The sequence below is a fragment of the Neophocaena asiaeorientalis genome, unplaced genomic scaffold (genome assembly GCF_003031525.2).
Source record: "Neophocaena asiaeorientalis asiaeorientalis breed wild unplaced genomic scaffold, Neophocaena_asiaeorientalis_V1.1 scaffold550, whole genome shotgun sequence".
In the NCBI taxonomy this organism is placed as follows: Eukaryota; Metazoa; Chordata; class Mammalia; order Artiodactyla; family Phocoenidae; genus Neophocaena; species Neophocaena asiaeorientalis.
The window spans coordinates 2,327,053-2,346,445 of NW_020173396.1; the positions used below are offsets into that span (position 1 = coordinate 2,327,053).

The 19,393-nt window shown below is 37.4% G+C and overlaps 1 protein-coding gene across 2 annotated transcripts in view; it reads left to right on the forward strand.

Annotated features, from left to right (window-relative positions):
• Positions 1-19,393, forward strand: part of ARSK (arylsulfatase family member K) — a 41,836-nt gene that overhangs the window by 8,878 nt on the left and 13,565 nt on the right. For both annotated transcript variants that reach the window (XM_024746970.1, XM_024746969.1), the window contains exons 3-5: positions 5,500-5,659; positions 15,011-15,293; positions 18,406-18,577. In XM_024746970.1, coding sequence (XP_024602738.1) covers positions 5,500-5,659; positions 15,011-15,293; positions 18,406-18,577 — 615 coding nt within the window. The remainder of the gene's footprint in view (positions 1-5,499; positions 5,660-15,010; positions 15,294-18,405; positions 18,578-19,393) is intronic.

A 19,393-nucleotide genomic window follows, 5' to 3' on the forward strand; every position in this document is an offset into this window, starting at 1 on the left:
TCCTGACATCATATTCTCTGTGATTTGAGTCACAAGTTCTTTCACCTACATTTTCAGCACCATCAACTATATAATCACCAATGATTAAAGGAAACCTAAACTCTATTTTAAATATTTCAATAGTGAAGGACCAGGTATATTAAAAACACGTTTGTTAATTTTTTTATTCTTTATTGAGCAAGAGGAATGAGCAATGGACCAGGGTGAGGTGATGTCTGGATTCCAATCCTCAATGGACCACATCAAGCAAGTCCCTCAGTTTCTTTATCTACAGAACGCTGTATGTGCTGTGTCCCTCACAGTGTTGTTCCCAGCACCAAATGAGATAATGGATTTTAAAAAGTGCTCAATGAACTCTAAAGGTTTCAAAAATGTTAGGTGATGCTTTTTCTGGAAGAAGTATATTTTGGAGAGTTTGAACAAAGAGAAGGAGTAATAGTAATAAAAACTAACATTTATTGCATTCTTACTATGTGCCTGGCAGTATAACTGCCTTACATGTCTTAATTTATATAATTCCCCACATTTTCACAAAGTAGATATTGTTATTATCCCCATTTTGCAGATGAAACTAAAGTACTGAAAGGTTAAATAACTTATCAAACGTCACTCAGTAACTAGCATCATTGGGATTCAAAGCCGGGTAATGCCCCATTCCACTCCTCAAAGAGAAAGCATTTTGTTAGATGAGAAAAAGATTCAACCCTGCCATGTGTGTACACAGAAAAGGGAAAAGGAAAGGGATTTCTTTCCAGTTTTACCGAGATGTAATTGACATATAACACTGTATTAGTTTAAGGTATACACCATATTCTAGAGAAAATAAGAACATTTCCATGAGTTGAACCAGTCAGGTTAGGCTTACGTGCATCCACATAACACTTCTGGCAATCTGTCCCCAATATACAGCAATAATGCTACCTCCCAAAAAACCAACAATGAGGTAACTACCAAAGCTAAGCTCCAAACACTGGGGCCTTATTAACACTTGTGTCCCCAACAGCAACATAACTGCTGAACACACGATAAATGCCATAGTCAACCCGCAATCAGTAAGGACCTGCTATCTGCCTGATCACCAGGTTTTCAGAATCTGAAACAGACATTTTAGGAAATAATTATAACAATTAATGAAAGCAGGTATGAAGTTAAGTTTTTATTCTTTATTGAGCAAGTGGAATGAGATAACATAAAGAAAAACTCCACACTCTATCTGCACAAAGCAGAGGAGGCTAAAGTACTGAAGGGATGCTTATACTGAATTATAAAGGCACACAGGTAGACAAGGTGATAAATCAGATAAGACACATCAAATACACTAAGATGCAACATCTCTTCACTAAAAATTTCATTTGGTCTCAATCAGCAATCTAGGTTAGTACACATCAGTAATCACACATTTGCTACTGACTAGTTCCTCATCTTTGCTTTCTATTTTTTCATTTACTTGTATATTCTTCAGTTTCTGTCATCAGTGTCTTAAAGTTTTTAGTGTACAGATCTTTCATCTCCTTGGTTAAATTTATTCATTAGTATTTTATTCTTTTTTATACAATCATAAATGGATTTTTGGGGTAATTTTTTCTGGTAGTTCATCATTAGTATATAGAAATGCAACTGATTTTTGCATATTGATTTTATATCCTGCAACTTTACTAAACGTATTGATTAGTTCTAACAGTTTTTTGGTAAAGTCTTTTTGGTTTTCTATATATAATATCATGTTTCTGCAAATAGGGACAATTTTACTTATTCTTTTCTGATTTGGATGCCTTTTATTTCTTTTTCTTGCTTAACTGCTCAGGCTAGGATTTCTAGAACTGTGTTGAATAAGAGTGCTGAGAGTGGGCACCCTTGTCTCGTTCCTGATCTTAGAGGAAAAACTTTTAGCTTTTTACCATTGAATATGATGTTAGCTGTGGGCTTCTATATATTCCTTCTATACCCAGTTTTTCAAGAGGTTTTTTTAATTGGAGTATAGTTGCTTCACAATGTTGTGTTAGTTTCTGCTGTACAAGGAAGTGAATCAGCTATATGTATACATATATCCCCTCCCTCTTGGACCTTCCTCCCACTCCTCCCCCATTCCACCTATCTACATCATCACAGAGCACTGAGCTGAGCTCCCTGTGCTATACAGCAGGTTCCCACTAGCTATCTTTTTTACACATGGTAGTGTATATATGTCAATCCTAATCTCTCAATTAATCCCACATGAATGAATGCTAAAATTTGTCAAAGGCTTTTTCTGCATCTATTGAGATGATCATATATTTTTTTTAATCCCTCATTTTGCTAATGTGGTATATCACATTGATAGATTTGCAGATGTTGAACCATCTTTGCCTTCCTGGAGTAAATCCCAATTGATCATGATGTACGATTCTTTCAAAGTATTGTTAAATTAGGTTTGCTAATATTTTGTTGAGAATTTTTGCATCTATGTTCATCACAGATCTTGGCCTATACTTTCCTTTTCTTGTAGTGTCCTTGTCTTGTTTTGCTATCATGGTATTGCTGGCCTCATGAGTTTGGAAATGTTTCCTCATCTTCTCTTTTCTGGAAGAGTTTGAGAAGGATTGTTTTCTTTTTTAAATGTACCTCTTTGGCTTATTCTTTTTTTAAAATTTGTTTATTTAATTAATTTATTTTTGGCTGTGTTGGGTCTTCGTTGCTGCACGTGGGCTTTCTCTAGTTGCGTCCAGCGGGGGTTACTCTTCGTTGAGGTGTGCAGGCTTCTCATTGTGGTGGCTTCTCTTGTTGAGGAGCATGGGCTCTAAGCACACAGGCTTCAGTAGTTGTGGCTTGTGGGCTCTAGAGCACAGGCTTAGTAGTTGTGGAGCACATGATTAGTTGCTCCACGGCATGTGGGATCTTCCTGGATCAGGGATCAAATCCACGTCCCCTGCATTGGCAGGCGGATTCTTAACCACTGCGCCACCAGGGAAGCCCCAGAAGGATTAGTTTTAATTCTGCTTTAAATGTTTGATAGAATGCACCAGTGAAGCCATCTGGTCCTGGACATTTCTTCATTGGGAGGTTTTTGATTACCAATTCAATCTCCCTACTCATAATTGGTCTGTTCAGCTTTTCTATTTCTTCATGATTCAATCTTGGTAGGTTTTACATTTCTAGGAACGTATCCAATTCTTCCAATTTGTTAGTATAATTGTTCATGGTAGTCAGTCTCTTATGATCCTTTGTCTTTCTGTAGTATCAGTTGTAATGTCTCCTCTTTAATTCCTAATTTTATTTGAGTCCCCTTGTTTTTTTCTTGGAAAGTTTAACTAAGGATTTGTCCATTTTATTTAAGAAAAAAAAACAACTCTTAGTTTTTTTGTTTGTTTGTTTGGCTGCGTCTTAGTTGTGGCACGTGGTGTCTTCACTGGAGGCGTGTGGGACTTTCGTTGTGGCACGAGCTCTTTGTCGTGGCACATGGGCTTCTCTCTAGTTGTGGTGTGCAGGATTTTCTCTCTCTGGTTGTGGCGTGCGGGGTCCAGGGTGCATGGGCTCTATAGTTTGCGGCATGCAGGCTCTCTCATTGAGGTGCACGAGCTCAGTAGTTGTGGCTCACGGGCTTAGTTGCCCCGCAGCATGTGGGATCTTAGTTCCCTGACCAGGGATCAAAACCGCATCCCCTGCATTGTAAGGTGGATTCTTTACCACAAGGGAAGGCCCAACAACTCTTAGTTTTATTGATCTTTTCTATTGTCTTTTTAGTCTCTATTTATTTCCACTCTGATCTTTGTTATTTCCTTTCTTCTACTAACTTTGGGCTTAGTTTGTTCTTCTTTTCCTAGATCCTTGAGATACAAAGTTAGGTTGTTTATTTGAGCTATTTCTTTTTTATAATGTAGGCACTTAAAGTTGTGAACTTCCCTCTTAGAACTGCTTTTTCTGCATACCATTTGTTTTGCTATGTTGTATTTCTATTTTCATTTGTCTCAAGATATTTTTTTGACCTCTCTTTTGATTTCTTCTTTGGCCCATTGGCTATTCAGGAATGTGTTGTTTAAACTCCATATATTTGTCAATTTTCCAGTTTTCTTCTTATAACTGATTCTAGTTTCATATCATTGTGGTCAGAAAAGAGGCTTGATATGATTTCAGTCTTTTTAAATTTATGAAGACTTGTTTTGTGTCCTAACATATGATCTTCCTGGAGAATGTTCCATGTGCACTTGAGAAGAATGTACTTTCTTTTGCTTTTGGATGGAATGTACTGAAAATCTTAATTCCATCTGTTCTAACATGTAGGTTAAGTCCAGTGTTTCCTTATTGGTTTTCTGTCTGGAAGATCTATCTGCCGTTGAAGTCCCCTAGTATTATTGTATTGCTATCTATTTCTCCCTTTAGGTATGTTAATATTTGAAAAAAAAAAGATTTATTGACTAAACAATGGTAGCTGTAGAAAATGAGAGAGAAAATATAGAACACATAAGTTTTTTGTGGCAAGCCAGTATATAGACAAGAAATAGGGAAAAGCCTTGAGGATTTTTGGGAAATGAGATCTGTACTTCATTTGACCAACTTGGAAAATTAACCAACAAATACTTAGTGATTATTTTTATGACTCAAGTCAGACAAGCTTTATATTTAATTCCATTTATTTACCTTAAACAACTTAACCTGTAAGCCAGGGGTCCCCAACCCCTGGGCCACAGACCGGTACTGGTCTGTGACCTGTTAGGAACTGGGCTGCACAGCAGGTGAGTGGTGGATGAGCAAGTGAAGCTTCGTCTGTATTTACAGCCACCCCACATCGCTTGCATTACCACCTGTGCTCCACCTCCTGTCAGATCAGCAGCTGCATTAGATTCTCATAGGAGTGTGAACCCTACTGTGAACTGCGCATGTGAGGGATCTAGGTTGTGCAATTCTTACGAGAAGCTAATGCCTGATGATCTGAGGTGGAGCTGAGGCGGCGATGCTAGTGCTGGGGAGTGGCTGCAAAATGCAGATTATCATTAGCAGAGAGGTTTGACTAAACAGAGACCATAATAAATCAGTTGCTTGTTGACTCATATCAAAACCCTATCAGTGAGTGGCAAGTGAAAACAAGCTCAGGGCTCCCACCGATTCTGCGTTATGGTGAGCTGTATAATTGTTTCATTGTATATTACAGTGTAGTAATGATAGAAATAAAGTGCACAGTAAATGTAATGCGCTTGAACCATCCCCAAACCATCCCCCCTCCCCAGTCTGCAGAAAACCTGTCTTCCACGAAACTGGTCCTTGGTGCCAAAAAGGTTGGGGACCGCTGCTGCAAGCCTTAGAGACTCACCTGTAAAACGGAAATAGTAATTCATTTCAGTTTTCCCCTTGATAAAACGAGGTAACAATCAAAAATGTTAGGTAAAACACTTAATGCAGATATATCTTGTTGCAGAGCACAAGCTCTAAACTAGTAGTCAGTCTCTTTTCTCTCGGTATAATTGTCTTAATCATTAAAACGAATTGTTAAGCTTTATTTACACTGATCCCATTTTTTCCCCCCAGCAATGTGGAGTGGCCTCTTCACTCACTTAACAGAATCTTGGAATAACTTTAAGGGCTTAGATCCAAATTATACAACATGGATGGATGTCATGGAGAAGCATGGCTACCGAACACAAAAATTTGGAAAACTGGACTATATTTCAGGACATCACTCCATCAGGTAAAAAATAAAATAAAAATGATTCTAACAGGCAGCCCACTGCTATTAATACATACATCATGTACCCTTTTTGACTTCTTTTATTTCTCCACAAAGGTGAATGTAAATCTCTTAATCCCTAGATTGTGTTAATTTGGCTAAATCTTTAGCTTTCTTTAATCTTCTTAAAATATTGAAATTATATGCTAGTAATTTTGTTTTTCTTAAACATTAAAGGTCTATAAAATTGTTTAGTCCATGATTTATTTTGATTTAGTTATACAACGGCTACTTTATTACTCACTTTACAATTTGTTCTAAAGACCGTAATCTTCTTGCTACTTGCTTTTTTCAGTTCTCCCCAACTTTATTCTATTGTAACTTTTTTTTCTTTCATTTTACTCAGTCCTCAAAAATTAGGCAACTAAGCATAGGGAATAAGAGTAGAGATCTAGAATCAGATTGCCTACTTTTGAATCCTAGTTTCTCTGTTTACTACTAACTTGTAGTATAATCTTGGGAATATTATCTAAGCTAACTGAAGTTTAATTTCTTTGTTGTGAGCATTAAATGAAATAATATGTGCTCATTTCACAAAGTTTCACCAGTTTCTCTTTAAAATCCTTCTACTTTTTTGGAAAGTAAGGTTAATCCAAAGTAAGATACAACTATTCATATTACCCTATTTGAAATTGTTTTCTTTCTTTGTTTTCTCAGTCAGTCCAATAATAAAAAGAATCTAAGGTTGAATGCCTTGTATTGCATATCACTATCACTCTGTGTGAGCTGGTTAAAATATGATCTGAGTTTTATTCCTCAGTGGGATAATAATTCTTGGAGGGCACAGACCCTGTTTCTCTTTCTCACTACTTTATTCCCACTTCCAACGTAGTGCCTGTACGTTGTAGGTACACAATTAAATATTTGTTTAATGAATGAATGAATGGAATAAAAAGTTACAACTTATTATCTGATAAACATTGATATTCTATATCAACTAGATTAAAAGGAAAAGAGCCACTTAAACGTTGATATTTGGGAAATCAGAGATGGTTTTCAGTATAATAATTGCTGTAGCATATTTTCACTTTGCTTACTGTCTCACTTGAGCTTAGGAAGCTTAAATAAGCTATCAAGACTATTTGTATTAGTGCTATATGTACCCACATAGTCATTTGACTGACAGATAGGTCAAGGCTGCTGTTAATAGCGTGTCTGCAAAGGTTATATGAATTACAGCACGTTATCTTTCAGATTCTTCTGTGCAAGTTTAAAGATGGGTCTCAGAAAAAAAAAGGTCTCTCAATATCAAATAGATGCATTCAATGTTTTTGATAGACTGACTCTCAAAACATGTTTTTATAACTTTGAGCTACCTTTACCACTGAAATTAGCCATTTTTGAACCTGTTTATATTTTCAGCCAGAATTACAAGTCCCTTTAGTTTACTACTACAATTCTCCATCTGTATTTTTTTCAACATCAAATGATGCTTTCTTCTTTTACCAGTTTAAGGACACTAGTCCAGCTGTGTGTCCCTTACCATATATACTATACTACACCAGACTGGGAACTTTAAGGGCTACACACTTGTTTCTTCCAGACAACTGTTAAACAAGTGCTGGTGGTACTACTCATTAAGATGCCACTTACCGGCTTCCCTGGTGGCGCAGTGGTTAAGAATCCACCTGCCATTGCAGGGGACATGGGTTCAAGCCCTGCTCCGGGAAGATCCCACATGCCGCGGAGCAACTAAGCCTGTGAGCCACAACTGCTGAGCCCACGTGCCGCATCTACTGAAGCCCGCGCGCTCTAGAGCCTGTGCTCCACAAGAGAAGCCACCGCAAGAAGCCTGCGCACCACAACGAAGAGTAGCCCCCGCTCACTGCAACTAGAGAAAGCCCGTGCACAGCAACGAAGACCCAACACAGCCAAAAATAATAAATAAATAAAAATAAATTAATTTTTTTAAAAAATTACTAACAACAAAAAGACCAGGGCAAGTTATTTATCTACTCAGGATCCCAGTTTCATCAAATGAGCTTACTCTAGATGACTCTAAAGATTCTTCCTGGGCTTCCCTAGTGGCGCAGTGGTTGAGAGTCTGCCTGCCAGTGCAGGGGACACGGGTTCGTGCCCTGGTCCAGGAGGATCCCACGTGCCACGGAGTGGCTGGGCCTGTGAGCCATGGCCGCTAAGCCTGCGCGTCCGGAGCCTGTGCTTGACAACAGGAGAGGCCACAACGGTGAGAGGCCCGCGTACCACAAAAACAAACAAACAAAAAACCCACACAAAGCATTGCAGCACTATTTACAATAGCCAGGACATGGAACCAACCTAAATGTCCATCAACAGATGAATGGATAAGGAAGATCTGGCACATATATACAATGGAATATTACTCAGCCATAAAAAGAAACGAAATTGAGTTATTTGTAGTGAGGTGGATGGACCTAGAGTCTGTCATACAGAGTGAAGTAAGTCAGCAAGAGAAAAACAAATACTGTATGCTAACACATATATATGGAATCTAAAAAAAAAAAATAGTACTGATGAACCTAGTTGCAGAGCAGGAATAAAGAGGTAAGACATAGAGAATGGACTTGAGGATGTGGGGTGGGAGGGTGAAGCTGGGGCAAAGTGAGAGTAGCATTAACATATATACACTACCGAATGTAAAATAGTTGGCTGGTGGGAAGCAGCAGCATAGCACAGGAAGATCCACTCAGTGCTTTGAGATGACCTAGAGGGGTGACATAGGAAGGATGGGAGGGAGACTCAAGAGGGAGGGGAGATGGGGACATGTGTATGCATATGGCTGTTTCACTTTGGTGTGCAACAGAAACTAACACAGTATTGTGAAGCAATTATACTCCAATAAAGATTAAAAAAAACAAAAAGGCACAAAGGGAAATTCCGCCTCCTCTCCCGGCTCCCCCCACCAAGGGCAAGTGGTTTGGAAAACATGTCATATCCACGACTTGGCTGTCTTAGCTGCACCATGTCCAGTAACTCACTGAGCTAACTTGCCAAGTTTTAGTTACCTAAGAGATTTTAAATAATTCACACATATCATTCATACCTCCATTACCATGAAAGTTAACCAGTTTAAATGAATTTCTTTGATCAAAGTGACCTAGAGAATAATGATGTCTATCATTATTAGGCTCTTACTACCTACTAGGCACTGCGTTAGGTTTAAGGTAAAATATTTCCAAAAAGTCACTATGTATCTTCGTAGGCTTGGTAGAGTCATATATTCAGAAACATACATTGAACACTTAATATCTATTAGTAGGTAAAGGAACAATTTGCAGATTTACCAAAAGATTAATTATGCAGTGAAAAGGAATTATTTTATTTTTGGCTGTGTTGGGTCTTTGTTGCTGTGCGTGGGCTTTCTGTAATTGCAGCGAGTGGGGGCTACTCTTTGTTGCGGTGCACGGGCCTCTCACTGTGGTGGCTTCTCTTGTTGCGGAGCACGGGCTCTAGGTGCACGGGCTTCAGTAGTTGTGGCTCGCGGGCTCTAGAGCGCAGGCTCAGTAGTTGTGGCTTGCGAGCCTAGATGCTCTGCGGCATGTGGATCTTCCCAGACCAGGGTTCAAACCCGTGTCCCCTGCATTGGCAGGTGGATTCCCAACCACTGCCCCAGCAGGGAAGCCCAATAATTCTGATTCTAATACAACTTTAAGGACCTCAGCTGCAGGAGTTAGGAGAACTTTATCCTGGTTCTCTGTCATTAACATAATTTATGAGTTGTTTGTCTCCTCGCTGGGTCTTTTCTCAGCTACATCATTTCCAACTAGAACTTTGACCTGCATGACGCTTTTTGACTCAAACTCCATCTCCTTTTAGTGATGTTCTCTACCTTATAGCTGCATTCTAGGTAATTGCCAGTCACCTGTTTTTCCTTTCCAAATTCAAATTCTGTAAACAAGGATGATAGGCCCTACATATATTTCATCCCAGACTCCATCATAATCACTGACCAGGTTAAGGACCAAGGATCTGGTCCTTAGGTCGGGTGCGCACCCCTGGCCAGTGGACAGGATAGGAGAAGAGTTAAATCCTACACAGTGTGGTCATCTGGGTCACCTCTTTGGCAAGGGCTATGGACATGTTAACATATTCAATGCAGTGACTATTTGGTTAATTACTAATGAAAGATTTACTGGGGGATAATCCACCCACTTTATCTTTCAGATATAATGACATTTTGTCCAGGTTGTATTTTCTGTATAATACTGAAAAGCAAAAGCTTACAAAAAATTTTAAATGTTAGAGTTGCTTAAGTTGATATATTAAATTACTTTAAAAGTGTAAGAAGAATCTTCCCCTTATGTGATGTAAAAGAAGTCAGTGTGATCTAAACCATTAGAGTTATAATCATAACCAAACTATTTCATCACAATTGCTTTTTCCGCAAGGTAGCAAATGGGCCTTTATTTTTTAAAGTATAGTAGTAGAAGGAGTTTATGCCTGAGTGCATATGAGGAGGTAGTATCATTTTGGTAGCTAAGGGAGTCACCTCAAGTTCAGCCTAGCACAATGCCTTGTACATGGTAGACATTCAATAACTCTTTCTTGAATTAAATCAAAAAGCCTGCCTTTATTTAAAACCAGGGCTTCCCTGGTGGCGTAGTGGTTGGGAGTCCGCCTGCCGATCCAGGGGACAAAGCAAATACTCTGTTAAGGGCTACAGTCACTGTCACCTAGAACTCAAAGTTTTAAATATTGATGTTCCAACAGTGATGAATTCACTAGCAGGCTAGGAAATGGCTAAGTGGGAGTTCATAACCTGAAGTCCATGAAACCCCTGAGTACCCCCACACACACTCATGCAAAACAAACCTTTTGTTTGAAATTTATTTACTATTTTATAATATATAATTGCATAAATATATTTACAATAAATATATAATAAAATATAAGACACGGAATGAATAACAATTGTTATTCATTCAATTAAAACAGACTTTTTGTGAGTGATCATATATGTAAAGATAGATGACAGCCTTGTGAGTCCCTTAAAAAACAGTGTGTTTCTCAGCTTTGAGAAAAGAACATTTAATGGGAATGAATATGGATTCCATTTTCTCTTACCGAATTTATCAGGCCGATAGTGAAATTTGCAAGGGCATGATTCAGAACTGTAATTTTTCCATGCAAGAGACTTATCTGAGACACATTAGCTGTTAAAGTCCCATCGAGAACAATGATTCTTTGTGTGAAAGGGATCCATTTGCACATAACTCTTAAAGTCTGAGATAGTTGAATTATTTAGTAATCTTAGGAAGCTGAAGGTTTAAGTCGACGCTCCTAATTCATTTTGAAAGAAAACTGTTATGTTCTCATCAATTTTAATGTATGATACTTTTTCAAATGTTATTGTCCCTATGTAAATTCACCTGGTGCTACCTGTGAGCTGATTGTCTCCAATACCGCAGCAGTGGAGTTTGGCACATTGGCACAGAAAACCCACAAAGCAATGGCATAGATACAAATTTATGCAATAATTAGTTGCTAATATGTTAGTTTTATATGCCATTTATATTAGGAGGAGATTTTGCTTTTAAAAAGAATTAAATTGCTGATTGCTGGATAGTGCATTTAGCCATCACCTCATTTTCTGGAATCGATCCAAGGTAGAATAATTCTCCTATTCATGGGCTACTGTGGAAGCTATTTTAATGATCTTCTCTAAAAATTGAGGCTTTTTTGCATAAAAGTTCTTACACTGTTATGTGGAGTGGTGCATCTCAAAATGTAACATGCATGCAGATCACCTGGGCGTCTTATTAAATGCCCTTCCCAATTCAGTGGGTCTGGGATGGGGCTCTAGATTCTGCATATTTAACAAGCTCTCAGGTGATGCTGATGCTGCTTGAAATAGCAACGATATAAGGAACTGGACCTCAGAGAGAGGTAAGACAAGGTATAGCCAATTGTGAATGCCTTTATCAGAAACATGTGGTTACTTTTGTGTCCCTTTGAGAAGAGAAGCCTCTCTTACATTTCTACAAAGAGGTAAAGTAAACCTTGGACCACTTAGGAGGGGCACTTAGTATATATGCACAAAATGACACATTGAAGCCTAAGTTTATAGAGAACAATTTCCTTTGAGATAGGTGTACTCCACATCCAAACTCCCACCTGAGGCTTCGTTACAGTGGTCTCCGCCACTGTACACTCATGAGAGCATGAGAGTGAAAAAGTCAAAAAATGATGTCTTACTATCTTTATGACAATAGTTTTGACCTTGTGGACCTCCTGAAAGCCTCTCGGGTACCTCCCAGAGATCCCTGAGCCACACTTTGAGAAATGCTGGCATATAGGAAACTATACAGTGTATGTTTTTGTCTATTTGCAAGTAACAGGGTAAATTTATAATGAGAGGAGCCAATGAATCAAAGTATCTAAACCACAGGTAGTTTTGGTTCCTCCCCATTAACACAAGCCCTTGTTTATTGTCCTGATTGAAACCGTACTCTTAATATTTCAGACAAAGTACATAGAAATGGAATGGAAAGAAATTTATTCAAAATACCCCTGTGACCAACTAATTAGAAAGGTTATATGTGGAGGAGGTTATATAGCAAGTAATGGTGGGTAGCGGGTAGGGGAAGACAACACTGAACAGTAATACAAAGTAGGTCTAAGCACATGGTCTAAAGATAATGTTTCCTGGTGCAACAGTTTGACCTGGTTAAAGAGGGATGGAGGGCTTCCCTGGTGGCACAGTGGTTGAGAGTCCGCCTGCCGATGCAGGGGACACGGGTTCGTGCCCCGGTCCGGGAAGATCCCGTATGCCGCGGAGCAGCGGGGCCTGTGAGCCATGGTCCCTGAGCCTGCGCGTCCGGAGCCTGTGCTCTGCAACGGGAGAGGCCGCAGCAGTGAGAGGCCCGCGTACCGCAAAAAAAAAAAATTTTAAAAAAGATGGTAATCTGGTTTCAATATAGCCATCTTTCAAGGCAAGATCTTTCCTTGAGATGTTCTAGACTCACTCATGACTGCATTGTAAGGTGAACTGAGTAGTTTGGTTAGCACAGTCAGAACAATAGTCTATACTTGAGTTAATCCAAAGCCTAATAAAGGCTCTGATCACCAATTAGGGTTTCTGCACCCAATTCCATTGTGTGGGGTGGTTTCCACACACTACCAACTCTCTGGACACCAAGTGGATGTCCTTCAATTCAGCTGAACTCCACAGGTTAAGGGCCCAGTCCTACAAGACTGCCCTCACTCCCCCACTTCAGATGCAAATCACAAGTCCAGGTTGTCACCTATGATTCTGACTGACCAGCTATAAAATCAGAGGGTCCCATGACCTCTTCCTTGGGTTCAATTAATTTGCTAGAGTGGCTCACAGAACTCGGTGAAACATTTCACTTACTAGACTACCAGTTTATTATAAAAGGCTATAACTCAGGAACAACCAAATGGAAGAGATGCATGGGGAAAGGGCATGATGCTTCCATACCCTCACCTAAGGTGGTGCCACTCTCCCACCCCTCCCCAGTCCGCTCCTTTTCTGGGTTTTATAGAGGCTTCATTACGCAGGCATGATTGATTAAATCATTGACCACTGGTAATTGAACTCAATTTCCATTCCCTCTCCAGCCTCCTCCTTCCCCGGAGATCAGTGGGGTGGGACTAAAAGTTTCAGCCCTCTAATCTCTCCTTTGGTTCTGGCAACCAGCCCAAAAGTAACCTCATTAACATAACAAAAGACACCTTTGTGTCTTTCACTTAGAAAATCTGAGGATTTTAGGAACTCTGGACCAGAATCAGGGAAGAAGACCAAATGTATATTTTTTTATTATAAATCACAGTATCACACCGGACAACTAGTTAGGTTGTATTACAAGCTTTCTTGTAATTTTCTTGCTTCCTGCAATAATTTCTCAGCCATATTTTCCCACGTAACACTTCTTTGTTGAAAAGAAAGCAGTTTGGTTCCTAAACATCCTGTGTGAATCTCAGTAACCTATTTTCTGCTTATCACAAAATCCTAGAGCTCTACCGCAAGTACTGCTGGTGTGATAAACCCCTAGCATCTCACTCCTCTGCAGTAGCTCCGATAATAGCCACATGCAGTCCTCTCATTCAGCAGTGACTTAAGCAAAATTTACATTGTTTGGTAGCATGATAAATTGTACAAAACTTACAATTTTAGGATTTTCTATTTGTTAGATAGAATTAATTAAAATCTGTTAGATGCAATTCTGCTGAGATTCTAGTTTTCATTGTTTTTATCAAAATATATTGAATATCAACTATGAAAAATTATATTTTTATTATGGTTGCTTAAATTTATTTACCTGTCTTCAAAAGGCAGATAAAAGTTCTACTTAGTTCATCTATAAGCCATTAGTCATTTTGTGTGGTTTGAAACTTCCCTTATATGGAGTATTATGTTTTAATATAAAATAGTCTTTATTTTCACGTGGGTATATGAATTTTTTAAGCTCTTTTCTTAATTGATAGGGCACTTCAGAGGTGTTTGCCTCAACCAAAACACAAAAACAGGCTTCTTAGAAATGTCCAAGAGTTCTTCCTAAACAATTATGCCAACTAAAAATACTTACATAATATGGGGATATATATGTATATGTATAGCTGATTCACTTTGTTATACATCAGAAACTAACACAACATTGTAAAGCAATTATACTCCAATAAAGATGTTAAAAAAATACATACATTATTGAGGAAAAAGTAGTGGTACTACTACTACATACTTCTGAAGCAGTTAGATAAAATATTTAGAGAAATTTAATTGATCAAATCATTTAGCTTTTAAATTACCAGCTAAAGAAAATACATCTAGAAATTTGCATCCCCATTAGCTTAGCTTAAATCATAGTCAAAATTGTTCTTATAATGAGAAAGGATATAGCTGAAAACAATGTAAAACCTGAGACTTCAGAAACACGTAAGGTACACATGGGAGGTAAGATTTTTCTAAATATAAAGACAGTGATAGGAGGAAATTATTGTAGCTTTGGTTAGAAATACTATCTCTCTTATTCTGACAGAAAAAAAAGACAAAATGCTAAAAAATTCAAAAGAAATACTAGGAATTTGAAATCTTTATTTTACTAAATATTTTATTACGAGAAAAAAGTAACCTTTGTAAATAATGTCTTAGTTTTAAAGAACACATAGGTGAATATTTGATTCTTGTTATTTTTTTTCTTGGTTTTTGAATTTGCAACGCTCAGTACCTTAATAAGATCTAGTATAGTCAGTCTGAACATTTACATGACTGAGTCTAAAAATTGTTTTCCATATTGCTCTTTTATTTATGCTTAGTCAGTTTTTAAAACTTCTAAAATACCTTACAGTAGACCTGTCTTTTTGCCCCCTCAGCAATCGTGTGGAAGCCTGGACAAGAGATGTTGCTTTCTTACTCAGACAAGAAGGCCGGCCTATGGTTAATCTTGTCCCTAAAAAGACTAAAGTAAGAGTGATGGAAGGGGACTGGAAGAATACAGATAGAGCAGTAAATTGGTTAAGAAAGGAAGCAATTAATTACACTCAACCATTTGTTCTGTACTTGGGATTAAATTTGCCACACCCATATCCTTCACCATCTTCAGGAGAAAATTTTGGATCTTCAACATTTCACACATCTCTTTATTGGCTTAAAAAAGTAGGTATACTGTGTGGGCTCAGAGGTAAAAGCTAACGTTTTATCTGTATATTATTGGTGTTTGCTCACTGTTTCTTTTATTATCATTTTTAAAGAAAACTTTGAAAATTGCATAGTCACATTAAATCAAACTTGACCAATAACTGGTTGACAGAAACTAAAGGGACAATTTTACAAAAATATAACGTGTTAAAACTCAGAACCTACTTCTAAGTTGAATACATTTGCATATAATATGTCTATTTAAAAAAAAACTAAACTAAAAGATACTCTCTTAGGAGTCCAGGCAGTCCTCACTTTGCATGCTTCAGGAGCGTAAAAATGACTGTGCAAGCTGAAACTGTATAAAGAGATCTTAATAATCAATTGGGAAAATGACCGTTTTTCTAGAACTCTAAAAACATTTGTCAAAACATTAAAAACTCTTCTTTTGGGTTATAAACGTATAGGGAAATGACAAAATAGTAAAACTAATGTTTATTTAATGCACTGTAATTGAAAACACTAGAAACATTAAGAATTAAAGTGTTTTGATTTTTTTGTAAAAAAAAAAGAATCAAGAATAGTTTGAACAGTGCTTGCCTTCTCATTGTGTAACTTAAGATACAGAGCAAGCATCTTCTCTATGTCTCAAGAAATTGTCATATTCCTTTCTAAATTTGGATCACCTTCCAACATTTTACCCTTTGCACTTTCAATGTCATAATATATTCCTGAGAGTTCCTATAATGTGAAGAGTTTTGCTAGTGTCACTTCCTCTAGGACATGTTCATCTTTTTCTTCATAACGACCTTCCTTACTTATATCTATGTTTTCACTAAGTTCCTCTGGCTGTATATCTTGAGTGTATCAAATGGTGGCAGTGTCAGCATTCCCAGGTCAGCTATTTCTTCTATAACTCCAGTTAACATTTGATTCAGGGACTTCCCTGGTGGTCCAGTGGTCAAGACTTCGCATTCCAATGCAGGGCGTGCAGGTTTGATCCCTGGTCAGGGAGCTAAGATCCCACATGTCTTGCGGCCAAAAAACCAAAACATAAAACAGAAGCAATATAATAACAAATTCAATAAAGACTTTTAAAATGGTCCACATCAAAAAAATCCTTAAAATTTTTTTTGATTCAAATTTTATTTGCAGTGTTATCACTTTTTATTTCTTAACTGTATGTTCATCTTTGTTGATCAATTTCCTCTTTTGAGTATCCATTTTTATATCACATGGATTTATCACTGGGAGACAAGGAGGCAGCATACCTACACACCTTTGCAGTCTGTTTATGTACTAAATAAAAGATGTGCAGTGATCAAACACAGACAAACTTTGAAAGAAATGACAATTAATCACTGACTGTGATACACATATGTAATCTACATGGTGATGTAGAGACTAAAGAACTAGCAGCATATGAATGTGAAAGTTTGTACTTTATGCAATAACTCGCAGTTAATATACCTGGGTAATGATGACAAATTTATATGATAATAGAGCAGTCAGAGTCACGCATACAAACTGGAGTCGAGCAGCCATTGAGGATCTGGTTTCAGACACGTCTCTGCACCACTGAAAACTTGAACTTTCTTTGAACTGTACCAGGCCCAGGGACACCACCAGCTGTATTCAGAACAACACCTGCCAGCTGCAGCCTTAGGGTCTCAAGGTCTCCCCTTGTAACTATGCAAACATTTCAGACCCCAAACAACCTAAGCCTCCTTACTTCTCATCAACTCCAATTAGAATTCTTGATAAACAACTCATGTAACTAACTGTGGCCTTGCAGCTTTTTGCCTTTATAAGCCTCTCCCGTTGTATAGTCCTATGGAACACTGCAAAGTGCTTCTTGAATCCATGTCTCTTGGGCTTCAGTCCTAACAAACCCCATATAAACACATTTTTATTTCAATCAGGTCTCCATTTCTGAAATTTTGGTTAACAGTAATTAAAATTTGAACCCTGTTGTTGGGAAACTGGTGCTATTTAACTAAGCTGTGGTAACTGATATCCGTGCATACCTGAACCATGTAAAGCGAGGACTGCCTGTGTTTTGAAGTGTGTCACCTTAAATCAAATTTAAGTTACTTTAAAACCTCTATCCAGAAACACTATGTAGTGCACCCTATTTTAAAGGAAACAGTGTCGAAGTTTTAGATACTTCATGTCTTCTTAAAAAGTTCCTTATTTACAAAACAGAAGTAGAGTCGCAGATATAAAAAACAAACTTATGGTTACCAGGGGGTAAGTGGGGGAGGGATAAATTGGGAGATGGGGATTGACATCTACACACTACTGTATATAAAATAGATAACTAATAAGGACCTACAGTATAGCATAGGGAACTCTACTCAATACTCAGTAATGGCCTATATGGAAAAAAAATCTAAAAAAAGAGTGTATATATGTATAACTGATTCATTTTGCTGTACAGCAGAAACTAACAACATTGTAAATCAACTATACTCCAATAAAAATTTTAAAATATAAATAAATTAAATTAAAAGTTCCAACTGGCTCTATCTTAAAAAACTTGCCAGGAGTCAGTACTAGCCTAATGAAATGAGTCAAATAATTTAAGTAGATATTTGAGTTTATTAAAGCTACGTGACGAGAAGATATGTATGACTTAAGTCTAGTCTTAATGGTTTTCACCCAAACTGTAAGCATTTATATGTATTAAAAAGTTGTATTTGTTCTTAACAAACATTTGGCTATCTCACTAGATATTGGCATTTTTACTAGTGAACTACTGGGAAAAAGGAGTCTAGATTCTTACGTTACTGATTCTGAAGTTGTGAATTGATCACACAACTATATTAACGTGATTAGATACTTATGGATTAGAATACTGTCTAATACAGCTCATGCTTTTAATTGACATATATAATCTTTAAAATAATTTCACAACTGTCTTACTATATCTACAGATATTGATATATACCTTTTGTTGTTACTGAGAATACTAATCTGTTCCTAATTTATGTGTTTGATTTACTATTTTCTTTATATAATTCACAACCATGCTTTTCTACTAACCTAAGTAATTAAACTTTGTCTAGTTTACCATATATTCTTGTTGGAAGGGAGGAATATTACAACTTTGTTTTTCTCCCCTTTTTAGGTGTCTTATGATGCCATCAAAATCCCAAAGTGGTCACCTCTGTCAGAAATGCACCCTATAGATTATTACTCTTCTTATACCAAAAACTGCACTGGGAAGTTTACAGAAAAAGAAATTAAGGATATTAGAGCATTTTATTACGCTATGTGTGCTGAGACAGATGCTATGCTTGGTAAGTGGTATAATTAAAAAGCAGTCACATGAGGAAAAAGTAAAATATTTTTCCAACAAACTGTGATTATGCTGGTTGGTGACTTGTATGAACATCCTCAGAAAATTTATTGCAACAGTTGCTGAGATACTTCAGACTTAGAATTATAAGATACCTGACACATATAAAAATTGGATAATTTGCATTATTAATAGTAGAATAAAAGTCTTTTATATCTTAATTATTCATAAATTAATAGATACTTAGATTTGTTCATATATATATATATATATATATAAAAGGTCATAGAAAACTATCATCTGTTGGAAATGAAACGTTTTGCTGGATTTAATCAGGAATCAGTATTCAGCCAAACACAGTTAATTATAAGGCATCTTGGGTTCTAGGAGATGAAACAGATGAGATGTAGAACCTTTTGACTTCTCCCAGACATGTAATAAGTGTAAAACAAATCCATTCTCCGTAGGCCATTTAGAGCAAGGCTTAACTAAAGCTGAAATCAGTTTCCTCATGTACATTGATCCAGAATTGGATCCAGGATTGTGAAAGGTAAAGGTCTAGGGGGTAGCTGAAGGTGCTGAACTTGCTCAAGAATTAGACAATGGGAAGCTGTGGGAAAGTTTTAAGCTGGGGTGTGACATGATCAGATATTTTAGAAAGATAGCCACCAGAGTGGTACAAGGGATATTATGAAGGGGAAAGAGGAGTGGAGGCACGAAAACTAATTAGGAAGCAATTACAGTTGTCCAGCTGAAAGACGCTGATGCCCTGATGGTCTGAACTCCGTAAATAACTCATGAGCTGTGGGTCTCAAAT